Here is a 23909-nt window from a genome sequence, read left to right as displayed (position 1 = left end):
GCCCTGCAGAGTATTGATAATGACCACTTTCTCTTCAAGACATTTTCTGGTACTGATCACTTTTACCAGAAAATAATTAGATTCCCCCCCACCCCACCCCCCATTTTTGCCACCTAAATAAGGATTACATATAAGACTATGATTAAAAATAAACATATTAAATGGAATCTATCTATCTATCTATCTATCTATCTATCTATCTATCTATCTATCTATCTATCTATCTATCTATCTATCTATCTATCTATCTATCTATCTATCTATCTATCTATCTATATATCTATATATATATATATATATATATTTTACATTGCAGTGGTGAATGCTCATATTAAACATGAGTCACATTTTCAAGTAATCCCTATGAGCCCAAAGCTCTAGCTTCAAAGTGCTCTAAACTCTCCAGTTCAGCTTTTTCTTCTCTTGGCTCAAATAACAGACAGACAATATATTTAATATGGTCATCTCAGACACACAGCTCAGACTTAAAGCAAATATTGTGTTTGCAAACTGCAGCTAGTCAGAAGTAAGAGGGCATAAACAGAGGTGAAAGGAGTTGGAAATTATTAAAATAGTTCCCCGTCTAAATTTAACAGTCACATGTCTTTCACACACACTCTCACACACACATATTTTCACCGAACATATGTTGTGAAATATCTCTGCGCATATGCTAACCGCTAAATGGCATTCTGACAGTCTCAAGTAGACTGTCAGACAAAAAAAAAGAGAGACAGAGATGGCAGTAATACTAATAAGCAGACAGATTCAGTATGTGTGTAGTTGTCCCATAAAACAAGCTTGATAACAATGAGCTATGGAGGAAAACATCTGGTTGCTCTGATGCCTGGTGTTGCATGGAAGTGGGTGTTTTTTTCCAGCCACGCAGTTTTCTGTTTGTTGCGCAATTTTGAAGACTGAACAAAACTGCCTGTGAAAACTGGATTTTGTTTCCCAAAAGGTATTGTAACCGCAGCTTCAACAATGAATCATTCACAGTCTAACACAGCCAAAGACCTGACTTGAACCCGAGCCCTTGTCCCACCCTATATACAGCTTGCATCCCTCTGCTGTGTCCTGTAGACCCAGGGAGTGAAGAGGAATCGCTGGTAATATAATTTTTCGGACATCACAAACAAATTCAGGTCCATGCACTTATTTGTTTGGGACAAACATGTATATAGGACTTGAATACAAACATCAGAATGAGAAAAAAAAGAAAAACACAAATTTCATCCATTACTCTAGGTGCAGTGTGGTCTCTGTTTCAAAAGGGGAAATATTAATCACATTTATTTCCAATTGGAACATGAGGCAGAACAGATGGCAAGAATGAAATGAGATTTTGCAGGCTGCTCTTGCATTGCTTCACGGAGATTGTGGCAAACTGGAGAGGGGAAGACTTTTTCTCAGTATACTGGCCCGATCATAGCAATCAGACATAGATTAATTGAGTTGGAAAGCATTGATGTTAAATTAAAATTTTAGAAAAGTAACTTTTAAGCATTACTTCAAACAACCCCTCCACAGAAGATAGTTGCTCAGAATGCAAAGCAAGTCAAGAACTGCACAAAACTGCTTAAGCTTGTTTTATCAGTGACTCAGTTGGTATCTAAACCATCACATTTTGGTCATCAAGTGTGGAGGTGGACTAAGATGAGAGGCTTAATGCAATCACTGCTAATCCCTTTAATCTGGAACTTTTTCTTTTTCTTTTGAAATAAACTTCATTACCCAGTCAGGACTATGACTCCCATAAGCCTCTTTTTTATTGACATTAGGGCCGTGTGTAACTCTTGCATTTACTTACCAGTGTATTATCCATTTTTCCATTAGCTGAAATGCTGGGCATCATCAGTTATTTACAGTTCTGCTAAAGTTACCGAAATCCAAAGAAGTCGAATCATAAGTCAGCGCAAAACAGCTTCTTGCCTCACCTTCCTGGGAATGCAAATGCAGCACATTACCTTGGCACTGACAAGTGACTGAGCACAAGATTTGACTTCAAGGCACACCCTCTAATTTTAAGTTAAATTTCACAAGGAGAGAGGAAGCATTTACATTTACGTGTGCTCACGACTGCTTTAACAAGCCAGGGAATATCTCCTTTAGATGGCTTCAGATATATGGCGAATAGCTGAAAAGCAGTTAGTGCAGCTGCATATTAAGTGGTCCAGAATTGGTGCCTAAAATGACAGAAAAAGGACTGAGGACTGAGTGATTGTGCATGACTAACACTTTAATGAGCTCCACTGAGCTCTATTTTTCCTCTGCAGAGAGCTGTGTATCAATCTCGACCTTGAAACTGCAGGGCCAGGGCTCTCTTGTTTCTGACTGTTGAGTCTCATTTTGGTTGTGACCTTCTTCTGTCCTCCCTGCAGCTGCTCCTGATGCTAAGGAGCGGACTCAGACAGGATGGGCCTCCTGTTGGGAACAGAAGCAGAGGATCAATTTACATCCAGTACTGCAAAGATAAGACGTGGAATTAAATATTTGATCTCAGTCGTTTGCTTCAGGAGGTAGCTGCGGTCTGTTTGTTTTTGCCCTTCAGTGTTTGGCCTGGTAGTGTTTAGAACAATGAATGGTTCCATTTGCAGCACAGATTTTTTTATTTTTAAGTCGTGAAGACAAATGGCAGTGAGAGTGGATTCTCTGTGAAACACATCCAGACATCCTGTTCTGTTTTCTTGGTCTCATCAGAATTGGACTGCATGGCAGCCAATACAGCTTGAGTCCGACAGCTGTGGAGCCTTCAAAGTTTAACCACAAATCTTTGTATTGAGGAAATCTGCTGTCTTTGATGAATAAAAGAGCGTGCTATGTAGGTGAGAAATTACCTACCACTAAACTTGATACGTGAAAACTAAAATAGGCAGTTCAAGCAATCACAATCATTCCATCATGTTACATTGACTAATCATAATGAAGCACAGCTGTCTGGAATCTGTGCCAAATTTCATAGACAGATGATTTTTTTGTGTCCAACAAAACATCCATTTAATGTTAAATATGAGCTCGTCTCAGATCTTATGTCCATTAGCACAGAGTAAGATTAATGCAAAATCTGTGGCCCAAGAAGATCACTCATCTTTTCCAACATGAACATAGCTCTACTCCAACACATGAAATCCCCACCACCAATCATAGTGGTGGAAGAAAAGCAATAGGAATGAAAGTTAATAAAACTCTATTTAATATGTAATGAATTGTTATAGCCACTGACAGATCCATATTGATGGTCAAGGTTTCGAAACAGCAAGGAAACCAACTATACAAAAGTTTCCTGGTCTTATGCTTCCCTCTTGTGGCCAGATTAGGAAATTGTTTAACTGTGCTCTGAACTCCTGCTGCCTACCAGTAGCCATTTTAGTAAACCTGAACCTAAAATAAATGAATATATACATATATTCATATCATATAATGTAATTTAATACTATATCTCAATGTTCGGTGCTGATACGTGCCACTTCCTGGTACAGCCCACAACCTTTGCTAGATAGATAGGACTCTAGAATCTGAGTGAAGCCAAATGTGTGAGGCAGGAAATGTGACCACAAAGAGACAACTCTTAGTCTGTTTATTAGGAGACACCTGGAGAAAGTTGTTTTTCATTAAATTACAAATGACTGTAAACTTATATTAAATATATTCATATCTGCAAATAATGCTGCTTAACAATAATTTCTTTTGTAGCAAACACAAAATTAGGAGTGTTGGTAAGCTGACGAACTTCTGTTAAAATGTAAGCATTTTCTTGAAAGAAAAAATACAAAAAAAAACAATGAGCCATGAACTCAAGACACACATATTATTGCAGCATTTACAGATGTGTCAAGATTAGGTTGCTATAAATTTAAAGAAATATTAAAAAACATTTTTTTATATTTACATTCAGCATTAATATAAAACAATATTCAAGTCCAATTATTACATTCAAGTCTACATACAAGTTTTTCATGGTTCTTTTTAAAAAAAATACAAAAACATACACAATCATGCTTAAACTATATAGTTAGTGCAAAATAACAATAACAAGTATATATCATTTAGCATTTTATATTCAGTATAAAACACTAAAATCAACTGATAATGTTAACTGCACACAATGATAACCTGATGATGTGACATGAGACGTGCACATGTTTTTATAAAACATTGATCCACAGTCTGCTTATCAGTTAAGAGTGGGTCACACCAACGTTTCTGGTAGAGCTTCTGGATTTTCTTTTGACATCATCTTCCATATATGCCACCTCTCTTTCTGCCAGTTTGAAGAATCAGGGCCTTTTTCCTCTCCAGGCCCAGTGGCATCTGCTGTATCTACAATCTTGAAGTCAGCGCTCTGCTGGGACTGTTGTGGGATTTGGGGGTCATGCTGAGATTTTAAGAGGGAGGGTGTGGAGTGAGAAATATGAGTCTCTCTTAGAGGTCGAGAGCAGTTAAGGGAAGATAAACTGTCAGTCCTGACCTGGAGTAATGGACATTCAGTGCATCCTGTCCTTTGTGCTAAGTTGTCTGAGCTAACAGCTCCCGATTGGCTGCTCATTGCCTGATGTAATAATAACGATTCTGGATGTCTCTGCTCTCTTTGGTCATCAGGACCACTGCTGCAGCGAGTCACCGGAGGGTGTGGCCTGCATTCCGAAACGCCCAATGACATTTGTGTTGCACTGACAGGCAGCTTGTTGTTACCTTGGTGACTGCTCAGCCCCTCGGATGAGCCGTATGAGTCACATTCCGACACGTCTCCAAGGTATCCTGGGAGAAAACATTCATTAGCATCCAGCATTTATTCCATATCCAAAGACCATCTGGAGCAACATGTAAAATGGATTCAGTTACCGGCGATGCCAGTGAAATCCTTTCCAAACAGCTCATGCCAGGTGTCCCAGAAACTGTCAGCTGAGGTCTCTAACAGAAACAAAAGAACTAAGAGGATTACTTTCTTTGCTTTAATGCATATTATCTCAATGCAAAATATGAGAAGGTTAAAGCTATTTCACCTTTTTTAAGCCTCTTTCTGTTTCCTTTTGGCCTTGGCAATGTGACGTTTACAAAGAAATTATCTTAGATATATTAGATACTGGAAGTTATGGAAATGTTTAATGACATGTGACCATCTTGTCTTTTAAAGAGAGAAATAAACGCCTCCTTGGGAGTATTTCAAGCATCAAAATGATACCATAAAAAATAGAAGTTATCATGTTTTATTATTTGGAAATATACTGTCATGTTTACTGTTTTATGTTCATATTACAAATGTATTCATTATATCTGAACTTTAATGTGACTTTAAGGCACTGTTGGCTAACATAGATGTGGGAGTGAACTCTCAGGAAGAAAATTCCACAGATCTTTCAAGTTACACTTTATACATTAAAACTATGGTTGAAATGAATTTTGTTCACCTTTGTCAGTAGAAAGTGTAGGGGAGGTACTGCCAGAGTTGTCTTTTGATTGGTCTCTGAGTTTGTCCTGTCTGGGAACTCTGTCTGAGAGCAGACTGCCGTCCTCTGTGTATTTAAACCGCGGTCGATCGGACAGGACGGGGGAGTTATTGTCATAGGGGGAAACCTCTCCACTAGATGGCTTGTGTGAGTCACTGGACAAGCGTCTGTCAGTCAGAGAGAACGACTCTTCTGACCTAAGGCTGGGCTCTCTGTGAAGACAAAGCAGACGCAATATATTAATGGATGGGTATGTTTGGACAAAAACACTCAATTCTAGAAAAACCTGTGACCACGAGCTATAATGTGTGCTTGATTCTGATCATTTAAGTAGTCATGCATGCGCATAAATGCACAATGAGACAAAAGGCAGAAACTCACGAGCATTGTGAGGCCTTTCTCCGCAGTAAATAATCCACCACATCAGGATCTGTTTCCTGCAAACTCATCAACAACTCATTCTGCAGGTCAGGGGGCACCTAGAAAAAAAGACATAAATTTGGTTTCTCCTTCATCATCACTCATTGATTTGGTGATTAATCGCATCAGAACGAAACTCTTCTCCATATTAATTAGATGATGCCCCCCAGAAGGGTTTAAAAAAAGCCTACACTGCTCGTTTATAGTGAGTCATTTACCAGATGTTTGCAAGGTGCACTGAGAAAATAATTAATGTAAATACATGTTTGATTGACTTCTACCCTGCTGATTTTCTTGACAGATAATTTTCAGATAGTTTAACTAAAGTGTGACTCGGCTGAGGTTTCAGTTGAAAAACAGAGAATGTAGATAATGAAGATGAGGATCCTGGCATCATCACACCAACAAAACAGAGGCTGGAATCATATTTTATTTGAAGTCGATTTTTATATCTAGTTGGGTGAACTTGCACAAGACACAACAGCAAACACTGACTGACCAAAGAAAACCTTAAGAATGTTTAACATCTTAGTTTGCAGTTAGAGCCCTTACCATAAACAGCGTATCATATGTATCGATCATCTTTTGGACAACGCCGATGATGGCTGCACTCTCCTCTGCACGGGCAAAACTCTCTACTGCAAATTCTTTGTCTGAGTTTTTTTGCTTGTGTAAGAGGTTGGGTCCAAAGACGGTAGCTAAATTAAGCGATGTCATCTTGTTGCCTGTAACCTAAACAAAACAGAACACAGAGTTCTCATAACATGTTTAAACTACTGAACAAACACATCCTCCAACTAAACTTTCATTATATCAATGTATTTGCACATATTTTGCTTTTGAGTTGATGATGATAAGCTGATCACTTTAACTGTCTCGTAATTCTCAAACGAAGTGCTGCATAACATGACATAACAGTGCAAAAACATGAACAATCGCTGGTTCGAGTCCAGGAGGAGTCACAAATTCCCATTAGGATTATGTCAGGATGAGATCTACTGTGAAAAATCTGTCAAATCAAATATGCAGATCCATCTATATCAGGTTTTTTGCAGGGAAAATTAGCTGCAATTGAAAAAAAGATGGAAAAAGAAAACACCTGTGGGCATGAAAGCTTTTGCAAGTGATCTACTAATAAGGCACTAAGTTATTCATGCAAACATAGCCGGCTCATCGCAGTAATGACCAACACAAGCTGCTAAGAGCAGAGCAAATTACTGAAGACAGCTTAAGGAGAACGTTTTATATATTTGTAAGAAACTGGTAAGAACTTTGTGGGAATTTGGATGCTGGGCCATCTGCTCTTTGGCTAGCTTTGACAGCTCAGGTGTGGAGAAAAACTGCTTTAATACAACCAAACCTATACGCCTGGAATCTGTAACAGCTGTCCTGTGAGATGTGCAGAATAACAACACAAAACACTGTTTGCCATCAGATCCTGTCTGAATATTAATGGAGTGTGTATGCACTGCTGAGTAAAGACATGTACAGACTTTTGTACTCTCTGCAGTTATCGCTGTATGGGCTGATCTCTGTGTAGAAATGTGACTTGAAGGACAAAATACTGGAAACTACCTTGTTCACTGTAAAAAGTACGTTTGCTGCCTCTCATACATCACGGTTTGTATCCATCTTGTTTTAGGAAACTATTGTCCCCTTCCACTGCGTGTCCATGTTAAGTTGTGCCCTGTTACACTGAAATACCAGTGTGATGGAGGACAAGAAATATGTGAAGTGCTTTTCTAAACATTCAGTGGGAGGAAACAGCGAAGAGCCAAAGGACAGAGCCAAAGTTCTGCCACCGCACTTACAACTTTGACTAATCCACCCACAGCAATTACGCACTCATTCTGATAACATCTCCTGTTGGCATTTCAAATAAATTAACGCAACTATCACAGCCACATCAGGCGCAAAATAAGACATGCTTTTTCCCGAGTTAAATAATGGTGTAATTTGCACTAATTTGCCTGCAACAGTCCTTAGTAAATCACATTTGTATGATTCATTTAAATAATCTCCTCCCTAATTTTTTACACTTATTGGCCCTTCCAGTTAGGTTTATTATTTGCCACGCAGTGAAAAGAGCATTTACCAAATTTCATTAAATGATGCTTGCCTCGAGGCGACCGTTGTTGTTGACTGTTGTGAAATAAACTTAATTGAATGATACTTATTCCACCTCAAAACCTATGAAGTTAATGCTTATGTTTTGTTCATCTTCTAAATTCTGAACCATGAGAGGGAAATTTAATCCACAAAATGTGTCCATGTTTTATAGCCACAAAATTGACACTGTGCGTATTAAGTAAATCCCAAGAGTAGCTTTTAAAAAGCCAATTGAGGGTTTTGCACAGAACAACAGTAAATCTGGCCCTAAGACAGAAGAGAATGATACCAACGTGCAGTGTTTATGTCCTCACTCAATGGTTATTAAAGAAACCATATTGTCCATAAAGGTGTTGCGTTTTGGTATGTCCCTTCCTTCAAATTAAAAATAAGAGGCCTCAGATGTACTGCATATCTTTTTGACTTCCCTCCGATGGCAGTTGGGATACAATGTATCAGCAGTTTGTCAATGAGATTGTTTTGTGATTTAACATATTTTTCCTATTCAGCGATAGAATCAACAAGCTATAAAATGTGAGTTCTTGCCAAAAGAGGCAGTTCCTAAGGGTTAAACTCTGGGTGTCTTCTGGGAGCAAAGAAGACAAAATTATTAACTAAATTATCATCACCTCATTGTGTGCTACCTCACACTTATATAAAATTCATCACACAAAAGCTTGTGCTTCTTGGAAGCATTTTAGACTGCTGTAAAAACCGGCCTCTACCTTATGTCCCTCACTGTCCAGGCTGTCTTCAGCATGTGCAGACACAGTGGACAACAAGCTGAGGAGGCGCTGTAGCGTGTCGCTGTTACAGGGAGGAAGCATAAACACCAGGAGCTGGATGGCACTGTCTTGCTCTAAAAAATTCAGCACTGTAGAAGAAAAGAACAATAACAACAACAACAACAAAAAACACACAGTTAACATTCATTTCAAAGTAATCAGAAGATAGTGGATTGTTTATTGTGTGTGTCTTTTTCTTACACATTGTATTGATGAAGGCTGTATAAAGTTCTTTTGTCAGCAGTGACTCAGGCATGTCTCTTAAGAATTCTTTAAACAATGCAGCTACATCATGGACGCTGTGCTCTTCATCCATGTAAACCTCCCATCCCTGGTCGAATTCCTCACGAAGCTGGGTAAAATATTGTGACAACTGATATGGTTAAAAGGTTACCCGTGGATAAAGTGCAGAGGTGTTAAAAAGCTAAGCTGACGTCTTACTTGTCGTACTCGCTTCTTGGAACTCCCAACACGAAAAATTCCAATTGTCTGTAGGGCTAAACAAAGACAAAGATGCTCCTTTACTTCCAAGGCATTTGCATCGCAAGACAATGAACATTTAACCAAGTGTTTAAGGGGATATTCTGTACATTTTGCATCCATCCATTTTCTTCTGCTGGGGCTGGAGCCTATCCCAGCTGCCATAGGGTGAGAGCTAGGGTACATCCTGGACAGGCCCCCAATCTTTCGCAGGTCCAACACAAAGAGACAGACAACCATTCACACCTAAGGCCAATTTCCAATGACCAATTAGCCTAGCCCCACTAACTACATGTTTCTGAAGTGTGGGAGGAAGCCAGAGTGTCCAGAGAGAACGCACACAGACATTGAGGGGAACACAAATTCCACACAGACCCCAGCCAGATGGTGGATTAGAACCAGGACCTTCTTCTGTGAGGTGCATTACTGTACATTTTATAGAATTTAATTTGGTATTCTGCACTGTGTTTATGTACCTTTACTTGTGCACTACGTACCGTATTTTTCCAGGTGCTGGCAGCACTGGTCCACTATCTTGGGCACCTGTCTGTAAATAGGGTTAAGGCTGAGCTTTTCGTCATGGTGCTTCTTCGTGTTGCCAGCTGCCTCTTCTGGCAGAGACAGCTGGAGTGCCTCCAAGAGCCGAGACTGGTTGTCATCAAGGTCAGTGATGCAATCCACAGACACTCCGCCCTGTTAAGCAGATGGGTGACAGTATAATGACTGGAAAAGCAATTGATCATATGCTGTGAATGGCCACATCATCAGCCTCCGGGGGAACATCTAAAAAGGTCACAAATTCTCAAAGAAATCTCGAGTGCAAGCATAATCAGACAAATAACTTGTTATTCTACATCAGTGTATGTAAGGTTTGTTGACAGGGAAGCCTACCCGTCTGCGTGTCCGTGGGGCTATGTCTGGTGTGCTGGGCAGTGGTGATTCATTAAGGGTCTCAGAAGTGGAGCTCAGTGACGAGTTGCTGCTGGAGAGCTCTTTGTTAGCCCTTTTGTAGCTAGATGTAAGATGAAGGAAGGATAGCATCAATTCAGTGGGGTCACTGTGCTCTTCCCGCGGGTGATCGTGCCGCAGCTTGTGCATGCGGTCGTTGGATATGACATGCGACAGTGGTATGCCAAACGCCTGTGGCGTGGTGTCTATGTGAGGGGGGAAGAGCAAGACAGCGAGACTTAAAGTTCACATATAAGTCAACAGAAAGCTTCTCTTTAGATGTGTCAATCACGGCAGCGTATTATCCATTTTACTCTCTGGATTAGTTTACGTAGAAAGCATTTAATATATATTTTTAAATAAATCCTGCTCAAGATAAATGCCAAGAACACTGTTCTACAGCCACACTTAATATTCAGAGTGAGGGAGCACATACTTTCCCAAGTGCTTTTGTAAACAAAAAGGGAAAAGAGGAAAGAGGGGGCTGGGCATGCCTGAGGATAGGCTGTAACGAACAAGCCACCACTTAAGATTGTTTTAGTTATTTCCCTCGACTGCCTGTCTGACAGAGAACATCACTTTCCTGTTGGATTGTTGCAGCGGGCGGGGCAGCGTGGTGGTTGGAGATCACAGCCCTCTCTGTACTGATTTTGATCGCTCAGTGCTCCGTGGGTATAAAAAGCTGAGATTGTCGGCTTCAGTGAGTCGATACAGCTTCAGCCAAAAGGGATAAAAGAGTATTTTTTAAAATGTCACAGGCTGACTAGACTAGAAACTGGAAGGGAATGAAAGTCTTACAAGACTCAGTGGTTCTCCTACAGACCTAAAAGATAGCTGTGTTTATCTTTAAGAAGTGCTTGAAAGCACCAAAGTTCCTGCTATGCTGCCATTACTTCATGTTGTAAATAGAAAATTGGGAGAAAACTACCCTTTAAAGCACCAGAATTAAGACTATATCCTGATCATGTTACCTTTGTCTTTACTCTTCTCTTTAGATAATGAATCCAACTTCCTCCTGAGTGTCTTCTTGTGCTTGTGGCCATCTAAAAAAAGAGTCACAGGTAAAAAAAAAAACAGAGGTCTAGATAATATGTTTCTGTTTATGTCTGCTCCACTTGATATTCTCAGGATCACTACACAAAAGAGCTAAGAAACAAACTATATAAAAAATGTCAAGATAATGACATGCAAAGCAAATCTTAATTCACCGTGAATTTACAGGACTGTTCCGTTTCAGAAAACAGCACATTTTTCACATGTACTCTATTTATGGCGTTTTCAAAGCACTACAGACTCCAGGGACAATTTTGAAACAAGAAAAACCAAGACAGCTCACCAGAAAATAAACAGTTTTTAAAAGCTTTCTTTATAGAGGGCAGCAGTAGTGGAATCCAGAAATGATTCAGCCTATTACTGGAGAACGTAGATGAGCTCACGTCATTAAACCAATGAGTTTATTAGTATGACGCCCTTACACAACAAAAAGGAGAAAAGGGAGAGAGGAACATTTCCCATCTGTTGCTCAGCATGTGTTTTTTCAGAAAGTTTCTTGCCTGAGACAGAATAACAACTTGGGAGACAAGAAGAGGCCTGTAATTGTGTGTGTGTCTGTGTGTGGTAATACATTTAGGGATGGTGATGTGGCAGCCCAGGTCATGACACCGAAGCAATCGCTTGAAGGCCACATCCTGGAGACGAACCCTCTCCAATTCTGAGAGGCTTTGCAGGGGGACGGGTTTGAGGCCAACAGTGCCTCCTGACAAGCTGTTCCAAGTGAAGTCACCCTGAGGGCAAACACAAACATGCAGGTTTTAAAGCACATCAGACAATTACATCCATAATTTGTGTCATACGTTCATGACCTGTCACACTCTCTGCAGATGGCAGTGTGCATCAACTGGCAAACACTTGCAGTTCTGCTTCACTTGGCAGCTGAAAATCATCAAAACTGTTTCCCACGAGGGAAACTGACAGACTGCACGGGAGAAACAGGTTGCAATGTGCAAATGTTATTCATTTCTTGTTGCGATTGTATTAAACACTTTATGTAATCCATCGCAAATGTTTTTTCTGCATGTCGAAACAAGAATTATGAGGTGTTGACATTAGTGATGCTGCCTGACTGAACTTGTGCCCCAGTAATGTGAGGCCTTTTGACCGTATGCCTCCACCATACAGTGTAGTTACAGATTGCATCCATATCTGTCCACACACACATGCAGTCATGTGAAAAAGAAAGTGTTCACAAGACTCTATGCATTCCTGTGAAAGAAAAAAACCACTACACTCCATCTTTCAATAGCATGCACCGTTAGCAGCAATAACTTGAATTATTCATTTTCTATATGACTTTATAGTCTTTTACATCACTTTGGAGGAATTCTGGCCCACTATCCTGTACAACGGTGCAGTTCATTGAGGTTTGCAGACATTGTTCCAAAGTCTGAACTTTGACTGGCCAATGCAACACCTGGCCCAACTTTTCTTTTTCAATCTTTCTGTTGCAAATTGCTGCTGTGATTTTGGATCGTTGTCCTGTTGTATGACTCAATTTTGGCCTAGCTGTAGCTGTCGGACAGACTGAGGACAGAGCACCCCTCCATCACTGTGCTTAACAGCTGGTATGAGGTGTTTGTTCTGATATGCTGTGTTTGGTTTTCGTCAAACATCTTCACTTAGGTCTTGCCTGACAAAAGGAGATTGTTACAGAGCTCCTGTGGTCTGTTCAGATGCAACTTTGCAAAGATAAGCCGTGCTGCCAAGTTTTTTTTTAGGGAGAAGAGGGTTTCTCCTGGCAACACCTTCCAAACAAGCCGTGTTTGTTCAGTCTTTTCCTAAATGCACTGTCATGAACTATAACATTTAGCATGCTAATTGAGGCCTGTAAAGACTGACATGTAGCTCTTAGTTTTTTTTTCTCCAATTTCTTTGACTCTCTGAGTCTGACCTTTGGATGAATTTGCTGGGACTTCCACTTCTGTGAAGATTGCGGCATTGCGCCGATTACACCAGATCAACAAAAACCTTAAAAACTTAGGCTTTAATAGGGGTGGTCACACTTGCTGATGACAAATTAATCAAGTGCATGTGATTATCATCATATACTTACTCATACTGAGTACTAAGTACTCAGTTTTTCACAGAACTACAGAGTCCTTTCTTTTTCACAATAAAAGCCTCATGGCATAACTGTTTTTATCTGAATGAAACAAACTGACATATGGATTTGTGCAACACCTAAAAACACGCTGCCATAGGGCACAGCTGCTGGAAACCAAACAAAAAGCAAAAGCTTAACTAGATCAGCTGAACACCAATACTGACTGTGCAATAATAGCTCCCCTTAAATGTGAAATGCATCATCTTAATTTCTTTTTAGCTCAATTTAGTATAGTGTGTACAGTTTTAGCAGGTGCTTGTCTATCGTCTAAAAAGCCATTTCACAAAAAATGCTTCATTAGTAAACACTGTTACAGATATTCTAAAGGTCTTATACTGGAGTAGTGACAAGGAAAATAATCTGATCTGAAATACTCAACCTCTGAGCATCTCCATCCCAGAGATTACCCTGCTTTGATCCAGTACAGTCAAGCCAGTCATATGAGCCATTTTCCAAAGAAGCTTAGTAACTCATTATCGGGATAAGGCTTACACTAAAGTGGCTCACTCCCATTAAATGAGAATTAGGGCTGTGTAACAGTAGCATACCATTATCTAGCACACATACAGTATGACAATGTGCAGTATAAAAGCAGTGAAAAAGTTTAAGACGCAGGCATTTTTTCAGAGAGGCATCTGACTAAGTCTTAATTCATTCACCAGCATGACACCGAGCCCAAACCTTTAGCCACAGTCACAATCTATCCTCAGTGACAAGAAGAACAACGAGTCCTGCAACAGATCGCCTGGGCCACACAGATTCTCTTGATCCCAACATCATCGAGTCAGTCTAGGATTATATCAAGAGACAGAAGCAATGCAGACAGCCTAAAACCGCAGGAGAAGTGTGGGAAGTTCCCCAACATGCTGGAACAACCTACTTGCCAAGTACTTAAAAAAAAACAGTGCTTAAGTGTACCAACTAGAATTGGAACAGTTTTAGATATCCTCCTCTTTACAGCACATAATCTTGCATAATTCTAACTGATAAAAAATATTAATTTATGGAACTACTATAGGGGCAGCAAGGTGGCACGGTGGTTAGCACTGTTGCCGCACAGCAAGAAGGTCCTGAGTTCAATTCCTCCATCAGGCCGGGGTCTTTCTGTGTGGAGTTTGCATGTTCTCCCCGTGTTTGAGTGGGTTCTCTCCGGGTACTCCGGCTTCCTCCCACCATCCAAAGACATGCAGCTTGTGGGGATAGGTTAATTGATTAATCTAAATTGTCACTAGGTGTGAATGTGCGAGTGAATGTCAGCGTGAATGGTTGTCTGTCCCTATGTGTTAGCCCTGCGACAGACTGGCGACCTGTCCAGGGTGTACCCCGCCTCTCGCCCTATGACAGCTGGGATAGGCTCCAGCGCCCCCCGCGACCCTGAAAAGGATAAGCGGAAGCGAATGGATGGATGGATGGATGGATGGATGGAACTACTATAGAAAGAAGCTGCTCTTTAGCATCTAATCATTTTGTAATGCACGGGCAAATAATATTCTATGACAAACATATTTTCTTTACTGTGCAAAGAAAAGTAGTCAATAACCTGTATTTGGTATGTATCACAATAGATTTGTGACTCTTTTCTGCTGCCAGCTTTAAATGTTAGATGCACGTTCAGTCTCGCTTTTAATGTGTACAACTATATTCCATTAAAAAATGTATGATTAGTGATTCCTATAATCATTACTTGCCATTTACAACAGTTCTGATCAATTGTATATAATATATACATGAAAATAAAGGGCTTTTCTTTCAAAGTGGCAATGAGCAGGAGATACTTTTGCCCTGTGGCAGCCGGGATAGACTCCAGATCACTCACAACCCTGAGATGGATGAGTGGTAGATAAATATTATCTTAGCTGTCAGCATTTTACAAAGCTTTTTGGCATTACCTTTTTGACCATTGGACAGAAACTACACACTTAAAACCTTAAATCATTAACACTGCAGTTGCATAAATGCCATGAGTAAGTCACATTTGCAGTTATGTCACTTTGTTCACACATTCCTCTTTTGTGACTGTATGGGAGTGGAAACGCACTCCATGTATCTGATGTGATGGTGAGCTGGGTTCCCACAGTCTCTCCCAGTTGTTACAGTACTCAGAAACAAAGAGCCACTTATTTGCTTTGTGCAGTTCCAAGCACCGTCCTCTTTTATGCAATATCTCTTAGCCAATAGGTTCAATTCTGTCATGTCCAAACATGAACAGATTTCATTCAGTGCTTTTTCATATCATTAACAGGTTGTGACAATTACTGCCTTTTGTAGTAGCCTTTTGTAATTTTTCAAATTAGTCAGATTACAGTGACCTCAGAGCTAAAAAGCTGTTTTAAGATGCTACAGAAGCTGTCATCATAAAGGTGGAATTACCGTTTGCTCATGTTTGTCCCTGATGGGGCATTATCCTCAATTTACTGGTACGTTAATATCAAGTGATTAACTTAATCCATTTATATGCTCTTATAGCAACTGATCTGAATATCTATTTAAATTTGAAACACTCCAGCTTCACTGATACACAGCTCTCAAATACAGGTGCACCCGGTTGTGCAGGACCTAAATTTAAGTCAAAGCCTTGCTGAAACACAATAGCGCTTCCTCGAATACAATGAGAGGAAATGTGCAAGGTAGTTCATACAATATGGCTAGATTGAAAGCTCAGATTACACCAATCAACCACCCTTAAACAAAATCCAGAGGGGTGATGAATATTCTTTAGTGCTCAGGAAGCCATTGAATGGGGCATTACAGGAAGAGCTTTCTATGGAGCCCTTACACTGTGTCAACATTATTTGCTGGAGAGTTGTACAGTGAATTCTGCATTAGATTTGAATAAGCAATGAAACAACTACATTCAACACTGGTATACAGATTTTTGCACGCAAGGGTGGATGTCAGCTGTTATTTCCCTTTGTGTTTGTAGTTTTTTGCAACCATTATTAAACCTCCATTATTGAAAAACGAAACAACCAAACAAAAAAATACATTTATTTAGAGGACTGAGCCATCATAAGATAAGGCTAATAATATTGACGCATAATGTATGCTGAGTAAAAGTGCAGGTGCATGAGTGGAAATATTGTGATGCTACCTCTATTAAAATCGTACGGATCAAAAGCGTTAAAGTCTGTCGGGCATAAGCGCACGTCCTGAGTTTATGTCATTACACTAATGCCTGCAAATGTACTCTGCAAACTGTTTAGGAAACATTCAGAGCGTCAACAGCTCAGATCGCTAACTTTCTGAAACATTACTCACAGCGTAAGTGATGCTTCGCTCCAGATCCCCCATCACAAAGTCTCCGCGGACGAGAAGTGACCCTTCAACTGCGCTCAGAGCCCATTAGTGCCAAATTAACCGATTTCACACCATCGTCCCTGATACAAGCAACCCACATGTTTACAGCCAGCACTGCCCGGCCTCACGTCTACTGGCAAGTGACACAAGTTCTGGGTACGATTTACATTGCTACAAGCCTCATAAATAAAGTTAGGCCTGGCAGGGAGGGGGCGACAGGAAGAGTCAGCTCTCTTTGTGTCAAGTAAACAAACGAATCCCAAAGCACAGAAGTGCATACCTGCAGGTACATCAGAAGCACGCACGGTTAGCCAGTTTGTCGCTTTGCGCGATACTTCAGAAGTGTCAATCATTCTTAGAACTACATTACCCAAAAGGCCGTGCCAGGCACTGTTGCTACTGAGAAGTTTGGGAACCCAATTCTAATAAAATAAATAAGTAAATGAATTTAAAAAAGCAAGTAAAGAGTATATTAAAGTATAATAATACTTTAATACTTCGTTCTTTTACTTTACTGGGCATTTTGCTAGCTGGGATATGCTCTAGACCTATTGGTATATTAATAATATGCCATTTTGCTTGGTGCACAGTGCTGCAACCTTTGGCTTGATGAGTTCACGTTTCCTATATCATGTAAGCTTTTACACTAGCCGTTTGCCAGAGAACATTAACGCTAGAGTTAAATAGCTTGAAAATAAGGGCTAGACTGTTAAATCCAGCAGACAGCTGTGCTCGCTGCAGATAGGCTTCATCTGTATCTGCACTCAATATGAGTCTTTTATAAAGGCATCAACCCCACCCACAATCCTGAATTGCACAAGTAGTTGAGAAAATGAACCCTACAGTCCCTTGACTCATGTCCTCAGGAGCTGGGTTGAGGTACTCACTTCACTAGAACTGGGTCATCATTAGTGTTGCTTCGGACGTCTCCACTTTTACCTGCTACTGTATGATAAGTCAAAACTGTAGCAGCTCCTTAGGTGAAACCCGTCCACACTGACATAACATGACAGCAGCTGGCGCAGTCTACCGTTGACATAGTGCTGAAATTAAAGCTTCTGAATTGTGTCTGCAGAACTTGGTAGTCAGAATAAAGGGCCAGCAGCTACAGAGATGAAAAGCATGTGAACCGTTTTCGGTTATTAGGTGTGATATGATCTCCCGAAAATTCAAGTATTTATTACTATTAACACAGTAATGTTCTGATGTTAATACACTTAAAGAATTAACATGCTGAGCTTCAACTCATAAACAGCCACTGTGATTTTATCCTGTAAAATTAATGTAATTTCCATGTGGGTGATGCCAAGCTGTTATGGCCCACAGGCAACAAAGCAGTCCTCCAATGTACCACACCTTTGTAGTACCCATACACTTCAACGTCAACATGTCTGTTCACTGATTTGTTCGCAGCGGAGAGTGATGAAAAGAGATGTTAACAACATCTACTTAAATGAGCATTCTGCTTTGCGTCTTTGGAGTAATCTTACATAAATGCTCACTTCTACCAAGAATAGCCACAGTACTTAATTTTCTCTATTTACAGACAATTGTGAGTTAATGAATATTTAACTTTGAAATTACTTTATAATCCCAGCTTTACCAAAGTCAACAAATCTAAGCTCTCCTTTCTGGAAAGCAGAGGCTTCTTGCGAGAAGCAAACTCAAAATATTTGAGTGTTTTAGACAAAGTTTCATTCTCATCTGCAATTCCAAACTTTTTCCAATCTACAGGTTTGCTTAGTTCAATTACTTCTTCCACAGGAACAATAAAGCAAGGCTTAAAACCTGTAGATCTCTTTGTACTAGAGTCATGCCTCAAATTTCTTTTTCTTGTTTATTTTTCTTCCACATCTTCTTGTAAAGTGCGCTGAGACTTATTCTCTGGAAATGAGTTTTCTTAATGCTTTGGGATGATAAACAGGAAGCAGCACGCCAGACAGACACAAAACATTTTGATAGCAATGTTGGGTGGAGAAATCCTCCATCACTTTGAGAGCTCTTCGGACAGCTTAGCAGTAATAACTGAATCACCGGCAAGCTCTTCCACAAAACTTGAGAAACAGCTGAGATCAATCGAATTTACTCTAAAACGAATATCATAGTAGCAGGTTAATCATTAAAGTGCTAAAAAATAAACAGATAGACGAACGCTGTGTGTGCGTGCTCATGTGTTAGTTAAGCAACTGTTTATTGTACACGCCACATTAGGTAGTTTCGGAAAAAGACGTGAATACAGGGATTCACAATTAAAAAGGGTGGTTTATGACATTTTGTTACACTGTTTTTAACAGATATAACCAATAATAATACATTTAAAGGCTTTTTTCATATCCACTGGAACATATTTTGACTGATAATCATATGTCTGTGAAGGTTCTCAGTCATCCAGGTCATCGTAGTCAAAGGAGCTTGGAAAGAAAAGCGTCTGGACTTCTTTAAGTTGCTTGAAGACGTTTCACCTCTCATCCGAGAAGAGGTGAAACGTCTTCAAGCAACTTAAAGAAGTCCAGACGCTTTTCTTTCCAAGCTCCTTTGACTGATAATCATACTGTCATATCATTGGGAACACAACAGCTGGAACAGCTGGAATTTTTACCCCGCTACAATACGGTTCCTATTAAGTTAATGCAACAACAGTCAAAGTTTAAGAGCTAATTTTCAGAAACCACATGTTCCTGTTGAAAGCGCAACGCTTACGTGCACACTGAAAGATTACGACAATTTGGTGAGACACCTCGTACTCAGTTGTGAGTCACAAACGTGACTCAAAAGGGCACTTTATGCGCTCTAACTGCAGTCATGCTTTCAGCGCTATTGTTAGTTCTATATTTTCTAACTTCAGTGTTCTGAAAACAAGCTCGATTTCACTTTAAATATGCCTCCTCCAGCGTTTAATAAAGTTAATTCCTTTTAGTGAGATTCGAGAGTGCAGTTTTGAGTTTCCTGCAAGCTCTTTTTCTTTTCTTTTTTTCCCCCTTCAGGCCATCTCTGTGCTGTGATGCTTAGAGGAATGCAGATGACGCCAAAGCTGCACTGTTTCTTTTTCTACATGAAACAATATACCCAGCGCGCAGGGCTCCATTCTGATGTGTTTTGAGGCTCATTGTGATTTCTCATTTTCAACTTTAATGCCGCAAACACTGCAGTTTTAGAAAGCTTGAAAATTGCTTGCATGCTTGGTGGCTTGTGAATTGAGGCTCTATGTCAGTATCTATACATAAATAATGATGCAAAAGGCCTGAATAGATTAAGAAGCTCTCTAGTCGTCAGAAACAAATTTGCTTTAATGTTGTTGACAAAATCTATCAACCTATATATTCAGCCTCCTCCTACTTGGCATGAAGTTAATAAATAATGTGACCCAATAGCCATGCTGCTTAAGCAAATGACGGACTAATGATCTTGTGTATGAACAGTGCAAGTATGAAAGTTGATAACAGTATAATTGCAGACATTTTGTAAAATATATACTAATAAGTAACTAATTAATTCAAGATGAGTGTGGATATCATTTGGAGATTATCTCCTAACAAGCCCTAATCATTGTTCCAGTGATGAATATCCTCATTTCTTCGCTACATTACTCCTGCAAAATGATGCATGGCTCCCTCTAAAGGCTTGATAAGCAATAACCCAGTTATAACCCTGCCATTTACCATGTTAGATCTAATTTATAGCTGGATATCTAATCTGGCTCTATTGAGTCATTCAAGTTTTCAAAAGCTCTGTGACTTTCCATGTGAACGATATTAAAACTGAGTGCCAAAAAAGATACTTAATGATTTCAAATATGCAGTTTTTCACATCACCGATTTAAAAGTCAGGAAACATTTTTCAGATATCTCCAGTCCAATTGCAGCCAGTAAAAGGCAAAATCAAAAACAGCTCAAATGGACGCTTACCATGACTGCAACTGAGTCTACGTACTTATAAGGACATGAGAAAGAACCAACACACTCATATTAAAAAGTTACAGACTTAGCGTTGGGCAGTCATACCAACTGTCATGATATGGAAGCGCTGAGCACACTTTAGATTTTTAGTAAATTATTAAATTATTTAATTTAATAAATCTTTCAGTGCTCAGTGTCCTGTCTTCTGAGAATGTGTTGGACCATGCTGTTCTCATTGGGACTCTTGAGCACCATACACAGATCAGAACTGGGGAGGGGGGGGGAATCCCTGAAACTATAATATAAACAAAAAAACAAACAAACAAAGAAGTGATCCATAAGCTTTTAACAGCTCATGGAAGCCAAGATTATGAATGGGTTTTAGTTATTCAGTGTAAGTATCCAGGAATTTTGGCTGAGAATACAGTTTAACTTACACTAAGCAGATCGTAACTTTTCTATTATGTAACCAGTGGAAAGATGAATGTGAGACAAAATGATATAAAACAATGATTTTGCACATATGTTTACATTGGTTTCCATTTATCAGACACTAAACTTGACACTATAGTGCTGCAGTTGTAAGCCAGCAGATTTAGCCCCATGCCATGCAGTCTCTTGTCGGACAGTCTCTAGTGGGAAGAAATATGTGCCTGAGGGACTGTAGCCAAGGATCAGGTCATGCTGCTGTACTGTGAGAAAGAGAGGCTTTCTTCATGTAAACCAGATGTCTCTGCTTTCCATCTCCACTCAGATTGTTGAGATTCTGAGTGAGTACACCACTAATAAAGCACAATGATATTCAACCTATGGAGCTAGCAAACCACTTAATAACATAGATCAAAAATACCGTTCTGACACATCAAGATTGTGTTTTTTAATGTCAGGATCACACTGACGGACCAATGAGTTCCCAGTCATCCTGATCATTTGAATCATGTCATCATTAGAAAGCAGTGTCAACCAGTGTTATATTTTTTATAAGCCCTCTGTTTGCCTGTGTGATCTTCTCTTATCCAAAATCAATAGCGGTTGGCATTTAAGTAATTAAAAACACTAGTAAAAGCAAAGTTGGGGAATTTAGTGGGTGGAGATACAGCAGTATTTTGTGGAAAGGCGAAAACACTGTCAGCCTGCTTTTACTAATATTTCTGCAGAAGACTTCGACTCTTTCCGAATGAACCACTTGTCGGACAAACTCAGAAAATGTGACTTTGATTTGTGACCTTGAATAAAGTTTGCATACAGTAAGGCACTTGTCGCTGCAAGCTAACACCAGTCACGTGGGTCTCTAGAAATGATCTCAGACTTCAGATTTCAGCTCAAGGGACTGAAGTTCTTTCTAGTTTTGCGCTGGAATTGCACAGCTGCACTTTCTATAAATGTGTAAATACTTCCTCACATTCTCAGTTAAATTAATATTACTAAAAGTAACTCTGTTATTTGCCTGCACGTCTAAGCTTGTTATTGCAACACAAGGAACATTCAACAATGCTCAGTAGAAAAAAGAGAAAAAGTGCATGCTAACTCATGCACACACTCCAAAAAGTCATAAATCACATTAAAGTCTTCGCTGACAAAGGGTGTGTCTCCAGCTTAGATCAGCTTCATTCAGATTCCCTGAAAACTGAATTTCTGAAGGCTCTGAGGCTCTGATTTGCAAGAGAGACCAGATATCTGGCATTTATTGGAAGCCTATTAGAATGTCACATCTGTAATGCATTTCCATTATACAATACAAACAGTTACCATGAGTTCTTAAGTAAGAACAGGGGTGTTTTTTTTTATATAGGATGCTAAATAAAATATAATAGCAAAATACTAATACTAAAGAAACGTCTGTCCTTTTATGTGCTTCGACCCGATTTCCCTCACTGTGTCAGATTCGCCAAATGTGTCAAAGTTCAACGAGCTGGTTAAGACAAAGACTTGTGCTGACATCACTTTGACAAAAGCAACCAGCTGAATCACTTTTACTGTCCCGAGACACACAGACTGCATCAAAAGTCTACACATCTCATCATGAAACTAAGAGCTCTGTTAGTCATGGACTTGGTGATGTTGCAATACTGAGGATTTTCCTATGATATTTAGCCCACCTGAAAATCAAAAATAAATCAAATAATATAAATGATAATGATGATGATAAATTTGTTGAAAGCGAATTCCCAGTGTTTTCCTTAAAGGCAAAATTGAGATAAAATAATAAATGGCTATATATCATCCATATGGGAATTTCAACTACTTCCTGAATTTTGCAACAGTATAAACAAGTTCTCTCTTGTGCTTCGCTCTTGCACGCTTAGGTACAAAAAACATTTTTAATATTTCTCTGTATTCTAACCTAAATTTTAGGACACGTGCATCTCCACAGTTTAGTAAAACATGTCAGCATCAAAAACATTTCACACAAAAATCGCCTACAAACATCATCACTGTCTGCGACCTCTTCTAATACATTTAACACCAGAGGAAGTACGCCGAAAATCCGGTTAGCCTATATTTGTGGTGTCAGTCAATCAAACCTGGCGAGTCAACTGACCTTAGTCGACGTCTCCTCCGCTTCGGTACCGCAATGTCGCATCAACGCCGAGTCCAAGCTCCTGGTCTGCCTCAGTCTCCGCTTGGCAATACTTTTGGGGCTTAGCGAGCATGAGAAAACAGTGCTTAACAGTCCTTGAGCGGACATATCTTCTTCACTTTGTCAGGTTGTGGAGAAAAAAGTGGAAAAACTGATTCATAATCAGGTCCAAACTAAACGAGCGAAAGAAGGACTTTTTCACACCAGCAGCAGGTCCCCCAATGCGTCACCATGTTCCGTATTATGAATTATGAAATACGCGCCTGGAGTCCCAGGTCGCCTCCTCCACCTCCCAACACTGACTCACTGCTTCCTGCTTTCATCATTTAACATCCATTTAAAGAAGTTATGTTAATTCCCCCCCGAACACCAAAACAGCCAATACACTCAGGAGTTAGAGTAGGCTGTGACTCAGAAAGCGTGCATTTAAGTTCCTCCTGCGGCTCAGCTGAATTTTTATTTTTATTTATTTATTTATTTTTTATCGCGTACACAAGCGTAAAACACAATGCAAAAATAATAAATCACTAAAGAGACTCCTAGAAAGCTGGAACAATCATTATTGTAGAATAAAAATGAGACTGTTGGACTATTTTACACCTTATCCAAATATTGCTTGCATATTTATTACATACCGTATAAACTCATTAACTTAATTGAAAGAGTTGTTAGAAAGAAGCTTAATTTATCTTCTTTGTAAGACTCCAAATGTACAGTATATGTCTTTCTGTGATCTGGTAATATGGTGAAGTCCATTTTACACTAACTGGGCCTGTGTTGATTACA

General features: G+C 39.6%; 2 protein-coding genes across 5 annotated transcripts in view; both read right to left on the bottom strand.

Moving 5' to 3' along the window:
* Positions 1 to 1918, bottom strand: part of mid1 (midline 1) — a 33456-nt gene extending 31538 nt beyond the window's left edge. The window contains exon 1 of the mRNA XM_026143755.1: positions 1811 to 1918. The gene's annotated coding sequence lies outside the window, so the exon portion shown is untranslated. The remainder of the gene's footprint in view (positions 1 to 1810) is intronic.
* Positions 1919 to 3568: 1650 nt separating this feature from the next.
* On the bottom strand, positions 3569 to 23345 carry LOC113008227 (rho GTPase-activating protein 6). Of its 4 annotated transcripts, XM_026145502.1 has the most exons (14): positions 23085 to 23345; positions 11814 to 11973; positions 11161 to 11232; positions 10133 to 10395; positions 9739 to 9934; positions 9203 to 9258; positions 8963 to 9113; positions 8702 to 8850; positions 6420 to 6599; positions 5829 to 5926; positions 5409 to 5659; positions 4843 to 4911; positions 4469 to 4758; positions 3569 to 4375 (listed from the first exon to the last, which is right to left on the bottom strand). In XM_026145502.1, exons 1-14 carry the CDS (start codon positions 23229 to 23231, stop codon positions 4190 to 4192), a joined length of 2268 nt encoding a protein of 755 aa, XP_026001287.1. In that variant the 5' UTR covers positions 23232 to 23345; the 3' UTR covers positions 3569 to 4189. The 4 variants fall into 4 exon arrangements, with proteins under 4 accessions (XP_026001287.1, XP_026001286.1, XP_026001289.1 ...); XM_026145501.1 differs by having other exon boundaries at positions 3570 to 4758; XM_026145504.1 differs by lacking the exon at positions 23085 to 23345 and adding an exon at positions 16927 to 16976 and having other exon boundaries at positions 3570 to 4758.
* Positions 23346 to 23909: the final 564 nt, after the last annotated feature.

The sequence above is a fragment of the Astatotilapia calliptera genome, chromosome 16 (assembly GCF_900246225.1).
Source record: "Astatotilapia calliptera chromosome 16, fAstCal1.2, whole genome shotgun sequence".
Classification (NCBI taxonomy): domain Eukaryota; kingdom Metazoa; phylum Chordata; class Actinopteri; order Cichliformes; family Cichlidae; genus Astatotilapia; species Astatotilapia calliptera.
This window is presented reverse-complemented; position numbering and strand designations above follow the sequence as displayed.

Bases quoted from the DNA above. Each gene is read 5' to 3' on its own strand.
- LOC113008227 (XM_026145501.1), bottom strand. From the start codon at position 23,231: ATGTCCGCTCAAGGACTGTTAAGCACTGTTTTCTCATGCTCGCTAAGC. The intron at 11,233-11,813 runs GTATTACCACAC...CTCTTTTTTTAG, and splicing joins CCACATCACCATCCCTAAAT to ATGGCCACAAGCACAAGAAG. The intron at 5,660-5,828 runs GTGAGTTTCTGC...TTGTCTTCACAG, and splicing joins AGAAAGGCCTCACAATGCTC to AGAGCCCAGCCTTAGGTCAG.